This window comes from Lissotriton vulgaris, chromosome 8, assembly GCF_964263255.1.
Source record: "Lissotriton vulgaris chromosome 8, aLisVul1.2, whole genome shotgun sequence".
NCBI lineage: Eukaryota > Metazoa > Chordata > Amphibia > Caudata > Salamandridae > Lissotriton > Lissotriton vulgaris.
The window spans coordinates 465,014,004-465,032,572 of NC_141696.1; the positions used below are offsets into that span (position 1 = coordinate 465,014,004).

General features: G+C 44.6%; 1 protein-coding gene across 4 annotated transcripts in view; it reads right to left on the reverse strand.

Moving 5' to 3' along the window:
- Positions 1–18,569, reverse strand: part of TPP2 (tripeptidyl peptidase 2) — a 656,253-nt gene that overhangs the window by 489,258 nt on the left and 148,426 nt on the right. Inside the window, exon 1 of one of the 4 annotated variants that reach the window (XM_086934239.1) lies at positions 14,911–15,220. The exons of 2 other annotated variants lie outside the window; for them this stretch is intronic. In XM_086934239.1, the coding sequence (XP_086790365.1) occupies positions 14,911–15,075 (165 nt within the window). In that variant the 5' untranslated portion in view covers positions 15,076–15,220. Of the gene's footprint in view, positions 1–14,910; positions 15,221–18,569 lie in introns of those variants that run through there. One more of the 4 variants, XM_086934240.1, reaches the window with a different exon arrangement.

Below are 18,569 nucleotides of genomic sequence, written 5' to 3' on the forward strand. Positions count from 1 at the left end.
AGACCAGAACTGCCTTGCGTATGCTCTTGTCAGATGTTACATCTATGCTAGTTGTATGCGGGTCGCTAAATATTTAGTCAGTGCGTGGTTCATCCGTACCAGACTGTTCGCTTAAGACAAGAGAAAGGATGAGCTGTAAAACTGATGTATATACCGATTCCTGCTAATGTACTATTGAACCCTTTGTTTTAAATGTAAATATTCTGATTTTATCCTTTTAAATCATGGTATGAAATGCATTGAATAGTAGATTTTTAATGTGCTTTTATGTTTGTATTGTTTGTACTTTTAAGATATGTAAATATCGAATAAAGTAGTACAACAACAACAAAAGCATATTTATTACTTAATGGGGCTTTTAGCATACTGTAAATTGTAAAAATTGATACTTGTATAGCGCACTACTCACCCGCAAGGGTCTCAAGGCGCTTGTAAGAATACCGCTGTGGAACCCGTCCTGGCTTTCCCTGTGAGGCGTCCACTCCTGGGCACCCCCAGGGGGAAGGCCAGGCATCCTTAGCGTTGTGGAGATTAAGTAAGCTATTGCCCAGAGTTGCAGAGTGGGACTCTATGATTAGAATAGGCACAGAGGCGAGAATAATCAGGTCCGTGGAATTTTGAGCCCAAGACCAGCCGAGGCGGGGAATTGAACCATGGTCCCGGGCTAGACCTCTGCATCAGGGTCTGCCGCTCTAACAATTGAGCCACACTTCTCCACTGGCACACATACAGAGGTAGTGCGCCTGCACAAACTGATATAGTAATTCTTGCATTTCCTTTTCAAAAACTTTTTCCAGTAATAAAGGATTACATTCTGTGCGAACACTACTGGTATACTCTAATAGGTATTTCAGCCAAGCGATTAGTTTTGTCCAAAGTCAGATCGCTACATTCGTTGTAGTACGAGTTAACGTACACGCCGGCTTCAACGAGAACACTCACTTCCCTGTGGCCGTGACTTTAGAAGCCAGATGCTGCCGGTATGCCCCCGATCTGAGTAAGTTTGCACTACAGTACCGTCAGTGACTGGATAGTGTTTCCGATACACTGCTAAATAGATTAATGGTCATTTCTTACCTTTCCACGCAGTTTCTTCCCGACTAGTGGCTATATTTAATTTGAAGTAAGTAAAAAAAAATAAAAAAAAAAAGGTGCTGGGCTTGTGAACAGCTCAGTTTCTCTATGCACCTTTTTAGGTCTCGGCTAGCGTAGGCTGCACACATGTGCAGTCTCGCTAGCGAGATATTCCGTTTCTTAGTAGCGAGTGTAAACCCCGCCCCTCTTCTCCATTGGCTGGCTTCCTAAACGGCGGCCAGCCATTGGAAAAGAGGTTTTAATAACGTTATTTTTTCCATCTAAGCCACGTCTTTTTCGGATTGAGGGGCGTGTTTTCGTTTCTTTCTCATTCTTCTCCATTGGCTGGAATGTAACAACAACAGTCAAAAACACGCCCGTCGTTTACATTCCAGCCAATGGAGAAGAGGGGAGAAAGAACGCCCCCCCCAGTCTTCAAAGGACGGGGCATTTGCGAAAATTCGTGCCGCGCTGAAGGGGTTAAGTAAACGAGAAAATAACAAATAACTATGGGATAGGCGGCAAGGTTGTAGAGGTAATTATTTTGCTGCAGATCTTATTTTTTATCTCGTCTTGCCTCCATTACAGGACAAGTATGTGACTTTGAAAAGAAACAGCAAGTACATTTTATGTTTGTAAACAGCGCCAGTTCACAATTTGATTCTTAAAAGTGGTGGATACTTATTTGGGTCAGTCTCTAAGGCATGGCAATAGATACTCAGTTGCAGCGGCTAAACACAGTTAATTCACTACTTTGGTTCTCATTACGTTTAGGTTCCCACATGAAGGCCATTTTTATCTCCTTAACACAAAGGGAGATAATCAAAACATGTTTATCCACTGCACACATAGAGAGGAGTTTTGTTTCAACTCCTTCTCCATAAGAAATTACTGACACAGTTGCGGCGTAATCTCAAAAGAATAAAATCCTTGTCTTTTGCATGCAGTAACAATTACAAAGTCTGCTGCACGTGATTTATGCATAGAGGGCGCAGAATTACATTTCCATTGCGTAAGTAAACCACAACTGGCCTAAGTGGTTATACACTTACAACCCATGAGGTCATACAGGCGTTATTTCTTTTATAGATTAAGGTTGATTATTCCCTTTGCTGTAAGGGGGGGGGGGGGGGGGGGGGATTTGTCACCTACTAATCCTGAAATTCATTTTTTGAGGCATGTGCTTCTCCACATTGGCTCATACCGTCACTTTTGGTTCGATATGCTTTCCTACACAGTCCTATTCCTTTATAACCTTCAAATTGAAAACAAGTGGCAGCCGTGCAGACAAGGAATATGGCACAGTCCCTGGGCAAGCCTAAATCTAATACTTAAAACCGGCTTGAATACAGTTTATTTCATTGCCATCTGCTTGTTATGTACCCTTGGTGTTTTATTGTAACCTCACTGCCGCCGGGCTTCCTAAGTACATAATTTCAGACTCTGATAAATGTTATTTTTTAAAAGAATGTAGGAGTCTCCGGTTCATATTCGGTCCGGATGATGACCCCAATCTATAGAATTGTGCTAAGGGGTCGAAATGTTGATACAATCCTGTGTGGGCTGGTTTTTAATTTTGATTGTCTCTCTTGACACCCATACTATGAGTGTCATTTGTAACAACATACTTTCACAATCAGTCACATGTTTATATTTTGTATAGAACACAAGCACACTTTTTAATCACTTTACCCACTATCACTGCGAGGTCACTCTGTAGGAGCACCTTCTCTTCTGAAAAATATGAATACCTTCTCTTTTAGAAGTAGAATTAAACAAATGCACTTACCGCATAATTGAAATAAATCTACTGAATATTTCTTTACATTGATATTGTGGTGAAAGTCAAAGACTACACTTCCCCCATAGGGACCACCTTTTTGATGTCGGCAAACAATTTTTAGTACAGTTGCTTGTGAATATTCTGCATTTTAAATAATAGCGCATGGCACTTTTTCTAATTTTTGGTCCCCGGCTGATTTCTATTTTTTTAGAATGGATTAACAGAAATGAAATGCCATTATGCTTAGTTCCAGAAGCTTTAAATTATTAACAGTTTCACCACAACCATTGCTCGTAGACCAGTCTATCCTGAGATTTATTATCTTCCTGACAGTTATTGGGATTTGTTATGTGTATACTTAGTGTGGCTAGTTTGATCTTAGCATTGGATGTAAATTCACTGCTAAATGTCTTAATTAACAACAGATGTTTCTTTACGACAGCACGATATGTGCCACAGATGTCTTAACCTTTCATGAACAGATTGAGATGTGCTTGGTGATCTTGCTTTTTATGCACTGATTTTATTCGCTTATATCGCCATTTCATGCTGCTGCCACTTTATTAGACATGATTGTCTAAATAAAGTATTTAAACTGTTACTGTTAGAAAATTTAACAAAATGACAATATAAAAACAGGCATGTTCGTATCAGACCTAGAAGGTAGCAACAACGTTCACTTTTATCAGTGCATTGCAATTTCACTGTTAATATTGATGTTGTAGCGGCATCATAAGACTGTTTTGTTTGTAAAGTGTACTTATGCCAAAACAGCAAAAGAATGACATCTGTTGCCCACTGAACAAACCAACATCTTTGTACATAATAGTTTAACTTATTTTTTGGAGGAGAAAGTCCTGAATATTATTTAAGCTCTTAACTAGCAGGTGACCATGGTGCAGTCAAATGATTTACTGGCCCCGGCTTCATCCAGGGAACTATCAATACTAACAGCGACTACACCAAGCAGTAGTTAATGTGCAAAAGAGAGCTAATTTCAAATGTTTTAACAAAAACCGGAGGCCACATTTCTGCAATGTACCCATTTCGTATGAAAAGGAGGAAAAAGCAACAGGCTCTTCAAACACAGAGCTCTCCCTGGGTTGTATGGCACAATCTTGCAGCCAAACAAAAGGAACTGTTCCGTAAAAGGAAAAAAAGAGGGGGTGGCATGTTCGCTGACTTTTCAGATAGAAGTTATTGGTCTTGTGAGCGCATGGTCACATTCAGTGCCAAGCACTCAGAGTTTTACTTGAGCTCGGTGTTCAGACTGTTGCCACTTTCTCTCACAGATGGATTTTATTTGGTCGGAGATAATGAGGAATGTGCTGGTGATTCTTCTCTGGTGTAGGACCAATGTGCAGGGGTGGACCACAGATATGACATTGAGGACGGTTGCATCTGCCGAGTTCACTGGCCGGTAGCTCAGAGTAAAGAAAAATCCAGGTGCTGGGAGTTAGATCCTTTCAAGATGAATTACCAATTGCAAACACATAGGATATACCTAATTAGCTGCGGAAGATATTCCCAACCACAACAGACATCTCTGGTTATATGATGTGTAGGGATCTCTTAGAAGGTGCAATAGAACTACTCAGTTGATCCATACAAAATAAAAAATCAACCTAAGTTGGCCGAGCCATGTCGTGGAGTTTCCACTAATCAGCAGGAACTACGCAATTGTGGACAACAAACTTAGGATGGTGCCAGACTGATTCCAGGTACCCCTTCAGAATATGCTGTCTCTCAGACCTAGCACACATGCCAACATAAGCCCCTCCCCCCAACATAGACTGGGAGCAAACAGTTGAGGCAATGCCTGAACATGACAACCCTGTTCCCTCAGGAACCATGGTGACAAACCAAGAACCTTTCACACAAATAGTTGTGCTCTTGTTTGCTTAGAGAAATAGACAAGGAATGCACAAAGGGATGTTTTCAATGTTTACTGAACCAAAGTGATTCTTGTATAAAAGAGTATGTGCTGCAATGGTCGATAAACAAAAACAAACTTTATAATAATTGTCAGAACTGTGAACAGGACGAAGCGTTGCACCATCTTGTGAGACAATGCATACATGCAAGCATTTGTAACAGTCTAGCATTCTCCTACTATGCAAACCCTAACCTACGTGTCTAGGCTGTAAACATATCTTCTGCCAAGAAACCCCCTACTGAATGATCCAACCCAGTTATCTGGTGGGTGAGAATGTAGAAACTCATCTTGGTCACAACCTGGACACCACTCATGGATATGTCAGCCTGCTACTGGGCGAGCTTCAGCATACAAGGACCCCCTCAAAGTCAGCCAAAGTGTCTCCACTGATTATGCTAGGAAACAAAAGAGTATATATAGAAAACTGCATCCTTGCCTTGGGCTGAGATTGTGTGTCAGGTAGCCATTGATTGTATTCCACAGATAGCTGTGTAGCCATATGGAGGTAAAAAACAAACATTTGTACATCACATGTGAGGGCCTGGTACATAATGCCAAGGCGATGTAATAGTGTTCTCACGAGGTTTATTCGTGTTAGCAAGGTCAGTGTTTCCAAGACACTAAAACACGAGAGACACAAATGTAAAAGTGTGTCAAAGGTTAACGTGGCATAATGAAGGTAACCTTAGGAAAAGGTTTGTGTACATGTAAAAATATCAAAGGATTCTACTAGGCTTAACTAGGACTCATGACAACTGCAGGCTGTGTGACAAGGTGCTTTAAAAAGTGAAAACACAACATAACACACACTTGTGTACCATGTCTCCTAAAACACTGCAGGTAATATTTTTAAGTCACCCCTACAGCAGGCCTTACAGTCCTATGGCAGGGTGCATTACATTACATGCGAAGACATCTCTGCATGAGCAGATATGACTCTGGGCTGGCTAGTTCTATTACAAGTAAACAGGGAAGCCATCTTTAGGTATGTACTGGGCACTGGTCAAAATGAGTTCCCCAGCTACCTGATGGCTTCACTGAAACAACCGGTGTTTGGTATCAAACCGCTCATATTAATAAACCCACACGGATTCCAGTGATGGATTTATAAATACATGCACCCAGAGGGTACCTTAGAGGTCCCCCCTGAAACCTATCAGCCCTCTAGTGAGCTAGCGGACTGGTCTGGTCCAGTCCAGTCCACCACCACAAGTGTTTCTGACCTACAGGGTGACAGCCTCAACTCTCAGGAGGTCTGGAACAAAGCCTGCTCTGGTGACAGGTGTTATGCCGCCCTCCTCCAGGAAGACTGGTAAAATTAGCATTCCAAGGAAGGGAGCATCAAAGAGCCCGCTGCCTTTGGTATGAAACGAACTTCCCTCACAGGCGAGAATGCTGACCCCCTTCCCATGGGCCATCTGCTACCAGGACAGGCAGGAAAATTAGATTTGCAGGAGGTGTGTTGCACTGCAAGGCTGGACATACCTCTAGAATAACCAGCTGGAAGAGAATGTGACTTTTGGGATTTCACCTTATTGTGTGTGGGGGAATTAGGAATGATGCCCACTCCCCAAAGGTCATCTAGGGGGTGTAGTGATTCCAGGGGTAAGTAGGACATTGGCTACTACCCCTCACTCCCTTTAACAGCCCTAAATTGAGCATTTAGAGACCACTCCCTGATACCAGCACTTCAGATTTCTACAGACCAAAATAAGAAGTGGACAAAGAAGAAGACTGCCGACCTGAAAACAGAGGAGCACGACTGACTTGGCCCAATCCCGCAGGCCTGTCTGCAGCACCTTACCCTCCTGGACCAACTGCTCCATCCTGCCGCTGTGCAGACCTCATGCAACCGGGACGTGCTGCCAGTGCCAGTGCCTTGCAAATTGCCAAAGGAACTCCCTTGGAGTAGAGGAGCTACTACTCTGCAGGGATAGGCACCAAAGGGCAAGACCCGGTACACTGATCTTCTGCCTAAAGGGACTACTGATGCAGCAACCACCCAGAAAGGGGTAGCAGAGCTCCTACAGGTCAGATCCATCCTCCCTCCAAGTGTGGGGATGCTAGGGGCTACCGGAGCCACACAGTACTATAGCACTAATCCCTAGGGTGTACTGGACCCCTTGCTGTAGCCAAGGGCTGTTGTGCCCAGTCCAGACTCAAATGCCGAGGAAGCCAGCCTGCACGTCAAGGGACTTCAGGGACAGCGAGGCCCACTTTATGAGTGGCCCAACTGTCCTTTTTGCTCCTCTTCTGCAAAACAAAGACCAAGATGCGAGTCTGTGGTCGCCGCCACTAAGCACAAACGCTCCAGAGCCAGAGTCCAAGGGAGGTGCCTTTGCCAATAGGGTCCCTAGACCCACAAGAGCTAAGCCCATGTTTGGGTTCGCCCAGACTGGACTTCCAGTTGCCGTCTGTAGCCTGTTCTGCAGGCCTCATCCAACCGAGAGAGACTCCTGTGCCAGACTCCAACCTCAAAAGACATCACTGAACCTGAGCCCCACAGCCCATAGAGAAGTGGAATGATGATGTCCTTACGTGCCTGAGCATCTCAAGGTCGAGCACCCTTTATGGGTTCTCTCGGACTGGTACCCCCCCAGTCCTAGCTTGCAGCCTCTTTGTAACCAGACTGTTCACCATTAAAGTGAATAGAACACCCGATGTCATGATATCTCTGCACCCGGACACCCCAGAGCTTCACGATGTGACCTGTTGGGTGTGGCCTGGACACTGCTCCATATACTCACCTTATTTCCTGAATAACAGTCCTCCAAGTTGTTGTCAAGTGCCCAAATGCAATATGTGTTTTTTCTCAAAAGGATAACATTACCGATCCAGAAAATACACTAAGGGCCTCATTACAAGTTCAGCAGTCCTCAGGACCACCGTATTCGTAGTGGCAGTCTGACCACCAGCACCACCATCCTGGCGGCACGACTGCCATATTAGAAGTGTGGCGATGAGACGAGACCAACTCCTCCAACGGGATAATGGATCCTGCTGCGGCGGCAGTCTGACAACGGCTCAATAAGGTGGCGGTGCCGGTACTGCGGAGCATATTCTGACCTGCCTTTCCACTGCCATTTTCATGGAGGTGACCCCACCATGAAAAGGGGGGGGGGGGGGGGGGGGGGGGACAGACATGCAGGTAATGAGGCCCTAACAGGACCCCGGGCTGATTCTGGGTCTCGGGGTGCATGCGGTGGGAGAACATGTTAAGCCCTCCAGGAATTGAACCTTCCTGCCTACACGGTGTGGCATGCTCCACATGGTGCATGCCACACCATGTAGGAATGTGCTGCAGGCTCTCTCTCTCAGAGGCAGTATGCCGGTTAGGCTGTCTTATGAGGCTAACACAACCGCCCACCCTGGATTACACTCATAATCTGGTGGATGGGCTCACCACAGCCATGGCAGTCTTCCTGGGACCGCCGCAGTGGCGTTCCCATTTGAAGACCGCCAAAGTAGTAATAAGGCCCTAAGTGTCCGTTTCTGAAATTTTTTTTAATTCATAACTCAAAAGGTGCCTACCCGCTTCCGATGATCTTGGTATGTAAATTGATATAAAATTGTGTGTTATTTTTATAAACTGGCGTTGGATTTCTTTATTGAGTGTGTGTCTCATTTACTGCCTTTTTGCATGCAATAAATACTTGGCACTACCTTCTGATATACACAAGTTTTCGCCCACACTACCACAAAAGAGAGGATTTGTGGTATCATTTGTGCCTCTGTAATTGCTTGAGGGTTTGCCTGGACTCTTACACAATGTACCTCTTTTTGGTCCACTATATAAAGAGCCAGCTTCCTACAATGCTCATTAATTTCTTTGCACTTGTTTCTTGCTGTGGTTCTCCCGTCTTTCCCATTTTAATTTCTCCTGTTGCTCTCCTAGTAAGCTCATTTTGTTTCTACTGTGCCTTCTTTTGTCCGGCTCTTTTCTTTTTTATCCACTTCTACCCCTCGCTCACTTTCACTTCTTCAGCAGTCTCTCCTTCCCCTCTTCACTTCTTCCCCATGTTTCCCTTACTCTTCTCTTCCTCCTCTCAGGTTGACTACTCCTCTCCTTATTAAACAGTCGGTCGCTCATTCCCTACGAGTCTATCCTCTCTCTTTCACTTCAGTACCAGAATTCCAGCCACCACTCCTGTTCTTTGTCTGTCCCCCATTTCAGTTTCCAGGCAGTTGAGCACAAAAGCACTCCATCTCCCACCCCTCTCCAAGAGGCCCCTTACCCCAATCCCTGGAACGAGCCTCCTTCAAACCAGCACTCTGCTTTACTTTCAGCTGGGTTTTTTGTTTGAGTTGGCACCTGCACTTAAGATCTATTCAACACTCCTTCACCCAAGAAACTGTTTCCCACAAAAATACAGCTGGGTTTTCATATGCCCTGCTCTTTGGCCTTCATCCCATTTCTTCCTGCCTCAGCACTCGATTGGGCAAGACCTGTGTTTGCATTGGTCACAAAGTGATACAGTCCGCATTGATGTCAACAAGGACTGTCCACAAATTAGTTTCTTTTTTGGAAGGTCTTGGCCAGCTGTAATTGGTACTGGGCAACTCCTATTTTCTTTAAGGAGTTTTCATGCAATCTTTTAATTTTATTTGTTTGCCGCTCCAAGTCTGGCCTCCGCATCTTAGAATAGCAAATTAAAAATGAAAAAGGAGGGAAAAAAAAAATATATAAAAGAAGGCCAGCGCTTAACCCCTTCAGCTCTGTGCACATTTTTGCCCTGTGTGGGCGATTTACATAGTGGGCGGGATTCGGGCGGTCCTCCGCACATGGCCACGGTCAGGGTCCGTCATGCACACCGAAGGGGTTAAAGATCAGGCCTCGAAAAATCTACTCGCCCAATTGTAATTGGGAGTGAAATTTTATCAGGACTAGCTATTTTTTGCATCTTCTAGCCCCATCTGCCAGTGAACTTAAGCTGGACAGAAACCAGTGTTCTGTTCATTCAGAGTAAATGAGCAATGAAAAGACCATTAAATCTTGTTTATATCCTGACACATTTGCTGTCTGTTCAGGGGAAGAGGTCAAATGTCAGTTTGTCTTTTTAGGTATCGTCCTGCAAAAGACTGCGCACATGCGCAGTAGAGCTGGCGAGACTGAATGAGATAGAGGATTGTTCACTAGCGAGGTTAAGCCCCACCCCTCGTCTCCATTGGCTGGCGTACTAAACGGTGGCCAGTCATTAGAGAAGAGGTCCTAGTGACGTTCTTGTTTCGCTCTAAGCCCTGTCCTTTTCAGACTGGCTTACTTGACTTCCTGCTGGCGTAAAAGCTCTCTTATCTTCTTTATGGGGTCATCTGTTTTGCACCATAAAGAAGATAAGGAACCTTTCACTACAGTAGTCTAAGTCAGGCTGAGTCCGTCCACATGGGACGGCAGGCAAAGAGAAAATGAGGACGTCACGGCCAGTGCTTGTTACTTTAACCTCCCGCCTGCTTTTCCGACCCACTCCTCCATTGCCTCCCCTACCTGGTCTTATTTTTTTGGGAGCACCAGGCCGTAAATGTCTGCCACCCACACTGCTTAAAAAAATACTGCTTACATTCAACTTGATCACTTACTGCGATTTCTCCTACATAACGTAAAAGTTGTGAGATTTCATTCGGTTGGTCCTTAAATTGAAGCACTAGAAACGGCTGGGCTCTCATCGAGTCTTCTAATTGCTGCTCAACGCTGTGCATGCAGCCGTTTAATGCTTCCCCAGGGTTTCAAGAGATAATTATTGCTTACGAAACGCAACTTCTCCCAGGTTCTACTATTTCAGCCGTATTCCTTAACATCATTTTTTGTCCGCTCCTGTGCGCGAGTCCTTGTGTCTGTGCATGAGGTTCTGTGTGTTTGAATGTGTGATTTGTGAGCGGGCACTTCTGTTTCACAGATAGAGGGGGGCAATGGAGGGGTACAATAATGCTATGAGGATGGCGTGAATGTTTCGTCAGCTCCTGTGTGCATGCGTGAGTCCTTCTGTCTGTGCATGGGTTTGTGTGTATGAATGTGTGATTTGTGTGCATGCACTTCCGTTTCACAGATAGAGGGGGGCAATTCAGGGGTACAGTAATGCTGTGAGGATGGAGTGAATGTTTCGTCAGCTCCTGTGTGCGAGTCCTTGTGTCATCAATCCCAGCGTGATTCTCGCCCACCTCCACCCTCTGATGTACTGCTCATCGGAGTATAGAGTACCTCCACCCATATCCAGCTGTGCGTATCACCAGCACTGCCCCCTTCAGCTGTGTTCCCCTCAGGAGTACCTCCATCCATCCCCAGCTGTGCCTTGACTCCCTCCACCTGACCCCAGCTGTCATTCTTGATCTTTCCCCTCCCGAGATGTGCTTCTCACAAGAGAGCACTCACGTGCTTATTACTAGTGCACTTCTCTGTGTGATTCCCACAAGTGATGGACGCCCCACCGTGCGTATTACTAGTGCTCTCCCCGCTGTGCTACACACACCCCTCTGCGCGCATTACTAATGGGCTCCCTATATGCCTGTGGTGAAGTCCCGCCTGTCCCAGATTTGCTGCTCAGTGGCGTGTACCGCCGCCACACTACTGTACTGGGTGGATGCAGGCCCACCCCTAAGCAGATGTGCTGCTTGCGTCAGAGCCTCGCGGTACAAAAGGTGGTGGTGATGGACGGGGCATCTGAATCAATCAAACACTCACACCCAGTCAAAAGATCTGGGTTTAATCCATCACCGTTCTTTAGCCCACTCTGCCACCCCAGTTCAGACATGGCTATATGCAAATCAGTCTGACCCTGTGAATCATGGGAACAGTCCAGCCCGAACTGCCAAGCCATGTCTTCCCTGGACAGGAAACAAGCTTCTGAGGACCGGTTGATGACATTCTTGCAGTCTTCAGCCCGGCTTGTTTGAATCCAGTGGCAAAGTGAGAAGGGGCTCACGTCTGAGCATACCCCGTCAGAGCCTAAGCCTGAGGGAGAGGGAGAGGGAGAAAATGCAATAGGTCTTGCATTTGCGAGAGATTAAGCAATTGGCATTGTAAATGACCATGCCATTTATTTATCTGTTTTCAAAACCAACCCATAAATAAAAAGTTTGTCATTTACAATGCCAATAGCTCTAAATTTTGCAAAGCCGAGACCGTTGCATTGTAAATGCTTGTTACTAATTGCAGTTTGGAAAATGGAATGTATTTTTCTTTTACTACAGTTAGAGGTTTTTGTTAAGTGAGCTGTCTGAAGATTTCAGGTTTTTTTACTTTAACCGCATCGCTGCTGCAGCGATTTTCGCGCTGTGCGGCAATTTTAAAATTACCGCGATACATGATGAGCTCAGCTCGTCATCAGCACACGCCACCCGTGGGTGATGACGAGCTGAGCTCGTCATCAGCATCGAAGGGGTTAACACATAACATTTAAATAATTAGCCTGTAAATTAAAATTACATATATTTTAAAATATATCAGGAATTAGGAAGGCACATTTTTTGCAATTAAAAAGTCTAATGCAAAAAAGTTAAATAGGAGCAAAACAAATCAGAAAACTTTACTTGGTGTTGTGCAAATGACACATATTTGCACAAAATTAATTTCAAACATTATTATTGTACACTATATGGTTTTATCAGTAAAGCTGCAGGTCAGTGGGAAATTGTGTGTCCATTTCAAAGTAAAATGTGCTGATTGCAAATGACAGTGTGCTACCACTTAATGCTTTAGTTATGTATTTATTAGAAGTGATAGTTTTTTAACATGATTTGAAAAACATTCTTTCACCCGCCCTGATGACAGTTCTGTTCATGAACTAAGAGGCTAATCAGGGGTCATGTGTATCCTATCTGTTGCAAGATGTGTATTATATATGGAGCCAAGGTTTAGTCTATTAAATCGAACAAGAGTTTTTTTTGTACAGCAGACATGCTGAACTCAGATTTTAAGGTACTCTCATATGTGATAATTAAGAAAATGGCGGCTCTAACAATTAAAATATTTGCCCTGGATCACAGCATTTGAACCTAGCTTATGGGTCAAGAGCATTACAATTAGGTTGAGTAGATTATTTAAGTCACTAGATCTGCAAGTCTAGTTACATGTTTATGATTTTTCAAGGCCGGAAGATGCATACATGAACCTTCTGGGTTATGTGTGCAAAACTAATGTCATCATATTGCTGTGCCCCATTTTCATTTTTGCTAATGCTGTTCCGCATCTGCCAACATGCATTTATTTTTACTTTTTGGCGATACAATACAACATCAGCAGAACTTATTGTCAAAGTGAAAGGTCAGGTAAAGCAATTGAAAGGCGAGACCTATTGGTGTTGTCAATTCTTGGTTCCATTACTGCTAGCAACCATGTCGGATGACTGAGGTGATCACTGCTCACATTTTTGCATAAGATGGCCGTAACTCACCAAAGTGAATAGAGATAAGATCAAAATGACCATGCTAAATATGGTCTCAAAAAAGTTAAAGATGACGCACCTTGAAAATGAAATTAAGTTGCATGTATGTCAATGGCTAACACCAACTCATTGGATAGTTCTAATGTCGTCAGCTGGATGCAATCCCCCGCCAGGAGAAGTGAACTAACTAATTTGACAAGTACAACACAAACTTTGAAAGCTTACCATGTGTGGCCTTAATTAGTTTTAACCAACAGTTTGTACAGGTGGGTTATTTTTGTAAGGCTTGACTACGCTCACAAGTAAGAGATACAGCCCTGGTCCAACCCCTGCGTTTTCTTGAATTCAGAACCTGCCACGCCATGGACATCATTGGGTGAAAATGCATGATGATTAAAAAGATGGTCAATTTAATGCGGTTTACAATACAAAATGAATTTGTTGTTTTGACCAGTCATTCATGTACTAGTCCTTTGACTGATCACAATAGTGTCCATCGTCTAACTTTTTGATCACTTTGTATCACTGTACTCACTTGCACTATTCGATCTCCTTGTTTCATAGAGCAATACATTTGCGTGCTGCAGGTCTGTTTGTACACACTTAAAGTGTAGTTGTTGTGTTTATGGCTGTGTATAAAGGAGTCTTATAGAGCACTCGATCTCCTAAAATAGTTATTGACTTATTTGTCTTGACCCCGTTAAAAATCTTTTTCCAGCACATTTCAGAATTACAAAAAATAAGCTTCATGATTTGCTCTCCTAACTGCTGAATGCATGATACATTTCATTTACAGGTGTTTACATTTTGTGGTGTGTTACAAAAAGGACATCTCTCGCTCTCCCTGTACTCCAGCAAGAGTGTCACATAATTCACTTTAAAAACTCCTCTAACTTTGGAGTCAGAGAAATAGAAGTTTTTTAAAACATATACACGTATGATGAAGTGTCACAAGGCAACTTCAAAAATCTTATTTTGTCACCAGTCAGGTTACAGTAGTTAATCTAATTAGATTCTCCCGCCCCATCATGCACGTATAATGTTACTATTCCTATAGGAATGCAACTGATTTAGTACGCAGTCAGTCGAAAAAGTTTACTTTTTCAACTGCGGATGATGAAATCAACTACTCAAAGAGTGGCATAAGAGGTGCAAAAGTCAAACATAAGAATGTCACACACAGTCAGCTATGTTAACACACTAGTTGCCAGCAGGCCCCAGATCATGACACTGTCAGTCAATTCCGGACACTTTACCAGTGGTACTTTCAGGGTGGAAATGGAATCATTTTAAAGTCCTTACTTAAAAACGTTACATTGGAACTACAAATCTGGCGGTGACTGGGTAGTTGTGTCAAAAACAGGGCGCGTCCCCCGCTAGTGACGTCCCCGCTTTTGATAACATTCGTCATCACTGCGTGCCCGGACTACATTGAAACCTAGCCATTGGGATAGAAAACAATATACTGGATAATAAACCTTCAGTACATAGAAATGTTCAGTTGGGTAGACCCCGCATGTAGCAATGATGTACTGTGTATTACTCAGTAGACTTGAATGGCTCATATTCCAAACGCCCTCCAGGAGCGGAACAAAGCCAGCTACCCTAGCCGGCGTCTGCGTTTGGAACCGTGTGTTGCTTCTTCTGTTCTTGACCCAAAAATCACGGATGTAAGGTAGGGTGGGAGCAGCTGCACCCACCACATCTGCTCTCGTCCCTGCTTATCATGCACGTTCTGTTACCTGCATACCCGGCGCCCCAGGGTCCACGCCAGTGTCCAGCACAGCAATAACCGTCCCGCGGCCGTCGTACTCTGGGAAGCGGGTGAGGAAGCCGGCGGCACCCGTCTCCTTCTTGGGCAGAAGTCCATGGAGCGGGAAGGGCTCCTCGGCCACCGGGGAGGCCATGGTGACGACGCAACGGGGCTTCTTGGAGCTGCTGCTTGCACCGGGGGAGGAGCAGGAGGGAGGCGACCGGTGCAATGTGCAGCCGGTGGCAGGAGAGACCCAGGGGAGACTTAGACAGCGGATGGGCGGCCATAGAACTCTGGTGACGCGCCGGGGGGAGGAGCATGTGTTATCCTGGCCACCAATCGGGGAACGGCTGAGGGAGAGGCGGAAGCGTGGGTGCTTCTGCGGGAATAGCTCACGCAGCCGATGCGTCATGTAACTGTCAAAAAAGTAGGCGGGGGAAGGAGCGATTCAGTTGAGGACGGCCCTGCTCAAGGTCTGCAAAGTTGTTGTTTGTGACGTCATTGGCATACATCTGGTTACTGGCAAGACGGCGGACCCGCAGCTGGCGACGTCAGTAGAGGACAGTGGAACCATATCTGTAGTAAAGGAGAATGTAGAAAGTGATCAAATCTGAAGGCAGAATCGTAGATGAAAACAATAATTCGGGTAACGTCCTTGACGAGAAACCCACTGAAAGGCAACAGCTGATCAGGGGAAGCTCTCACCAACCGACTCTCACCAGGCAACATGAGAGAACGTTCTCATGCACAGTAATAAATGACATACACAAATTCTATTTCCAGTTTAAAGAGACAATACATACGTATTACATGACATGCATAAGTATAAACAAATGCAGAAGTAAGAGGGGAAAAGAGAAAAGGGTTAGGTAAAATTAAGGAGAGAGGCAAAGAAAAGAGAAAAGGAAAGAAAGAAGGAAAAGAGTAGAAGAAAGAGAAAATAGGAATATACTACGTGGGAGTAGTAGTAAGAAATGGAGTGGGATTTGGAAGAAAGATAAGTGGTGAAAGGAAGCCATAGTAGATCAGATTTAATTTTCAAAGGGACAGAGGTGGAAGATGCAATAGAAATTCTATGTTCATCACAGATAAAATTCCGTATACTTATGCTTATGTATTTTTTCCTATTACTGATGACATATCTTTTGTATTATCTTTCAATGATAAATACAATTTTCCTAAACAAAAAAAAGAGACAATACATAATGTTTTGCCACATACTACACACTCCCTCCATTCAACAGCAAAACAAACTCAAAATAAAGATAAAACTAAAAGAATAAGAAAAAAACTAAAACATAATGGAAATATTAGTTAAGAGCATAGTCAAACAATTTAGTGGGCAGCTTAATTGTACGCTGACTGCTAGAGGATAGGCACTCTTCGTGTTTTAGAGTGCAACAGTGGGACCCAGCCATTCACAGTTGAATCAATAATTATAATCCTCAACGTCTATATCCACCCCGATCGTAGTTTACAACAAGAAAAACAAATGTGCCTGACGTCGCTGATTAAAATGATGCAAAAAACCTACCTAGGATGTCCTCTACTAATCTCAGGGGACTTCAACTGTGATCTCATTGGAAAATTGAGGGCAAAAGAAATCACGCGACTGCCCAAAGGAGGCCTCAGGTTAGCCTTCAACCCAAAAGTCCTGGGTCTGACGGTTCTAAACGGCAACACGACGGGGGATAGGCCGGCTGGTATTACGTTCCTGAGCGGAAGGGCTCACTCAACAATAGACTACACAATAGTAAGTGATGTCTTAATTCCAGACATTGAGACCTTCAAAATTGTCCAACGACCAGAAAGCGACCACTTCCCCCAGATAACTTCTCTAAACACTGCGCCCAACTTGGCACCAAAATTATCAAGTCTGCTTCACCAAGCTGCTAAATTCAATTTAAAGAAATTAAAATGGAGAGGAGAAATGCTGGAAAAAACCGGGCCGAAGACGGCTGTAATGCCAGAAACCGGTCCCCGGGAGCTTGTTTCCTTCCCAGTGTAAGAATTGGCTTTTGTAGTTTGGTTTGCCCTGTTCCCATCATGCACTGGGACAGGAACAGACTAATTTGCATACAGCCAGGTTCTGAAACTGGGATGGTGCAGTGAGCTAAAAAACGGTGTTGGATCTAGCCCTGATCTCTTGACTGGGTGAGAGCTTTCTGTTTAATTCAGAGACTCTGTCCCTCACCACCCCTTGTTGTAAATATTTTTGTCCACCCTAAGCGTGGAAGGGTATTCTCAGATGTGAGACCCTTGCTCATTGCACCATCAGGATTCAAGCAAACCGGGACGAAGACGGCTGTAATGCCAGAAACCGGTCCCCGGGAGCTTGTTTCCTTCCCAGTGTAAGAATTGGCTTTTGTAGTTTGGTTTGCCCTGTTCCCATCATGCACTGGGACAGGAACAGACTAATTTGCATACAGCCAGGTTCTGAAACTGGGATGGTGCAGTGAGCTAAAAAACGGTGTTGGATCTAGCCCTGATCTCTTGACTGGGTGAGAGCTTTCTGTTTAATTCGGAGACTCTGTCCCTCACCACCCCTTGTTGTAAATATTTTTGTCCACCCTAAGCGTGGAAGGGTATTCTCAGATGTGAGACCCTTGCTCATTGCACCATCAGGATTCAAGCAAACCGGGCCGAAGACGGCTGTAATGCCAGAAACCGGTCCCCGGGAGCTTGTTTCCTTCCCAGTGTAAGAATTGGCTTTTGTAGTTTGGTTTGCCCTGTTCCCATCATGCACTGGGACAGGAACAGACTAATTTGCATACAGCCAGGTTCTGAAACTGGGATGGTGCAGTGAGCTAAAAAACGGTGTTGGATCTAGCCCTGATCTCTTGACTGGGTGAGAGCTTTCTGTTTAATTCAGAGACTCTGTCCCTCACCACCCCTTGTTGTAAATATTTTTGTCCACCCTAAGCGTGGAAGGGTATTCTCAGATGTGAGACCCTTGCTCATTGCACCATCAGGATTCAAGCAAACCGGGCCGAAGACGGCGGTAATGCCAGAAACCGGTCCCCGGGAGCTTGTTTCCTTCCCAGTGTAAGAATTGGCTTTTGTAGTTTGGTTTGCCCTGTTCCCATCATGCACTGGGACAGGAACAGACTAATTTGCATACAGCCAGGTTCTGAAACTGGGATGGTGCAGTGAGCTAAAAAACGGTGTTGGATCTAGCCCTGATCTCTTGACTGGGTGAGAGCTTTCTGTTTAATTCAGAGACTCTGTCCCTCACCACCCCTTGTTGTAAATATTTTTGTCCACCCTAAGCGTGGAAGGGTATTCTCAGATGTGAGACCCTTGCTCATTGCACCATCAGGATTCAAGCAAACCGGGCCGAAGACGGCTGTAATGCCAGAAACCGGTCCCCGAGAGCTTGTTTCCTTCCCAGTGTAAGAATTGGCTTTTGTAGTTTGGTTTGCCCTGTTCCCATCATGCACTGGGACAGGAACAGACTAATTTGCATACAGCCAGGTTCTGAAACTGGGATGGTGCAGTGAACTAAAAAACGGTGTTGGATCTAGCCCTGATCTCTTGACTGGGTGAGAGCTTTCTGTTTAATTCAGAGACTCTGTCCCTCACCACCCCTTGTTGGAAAAAATCCAGCGTGCCGCAATTGCTCGAAAATCTGAGTTAGGGATGCAAAAA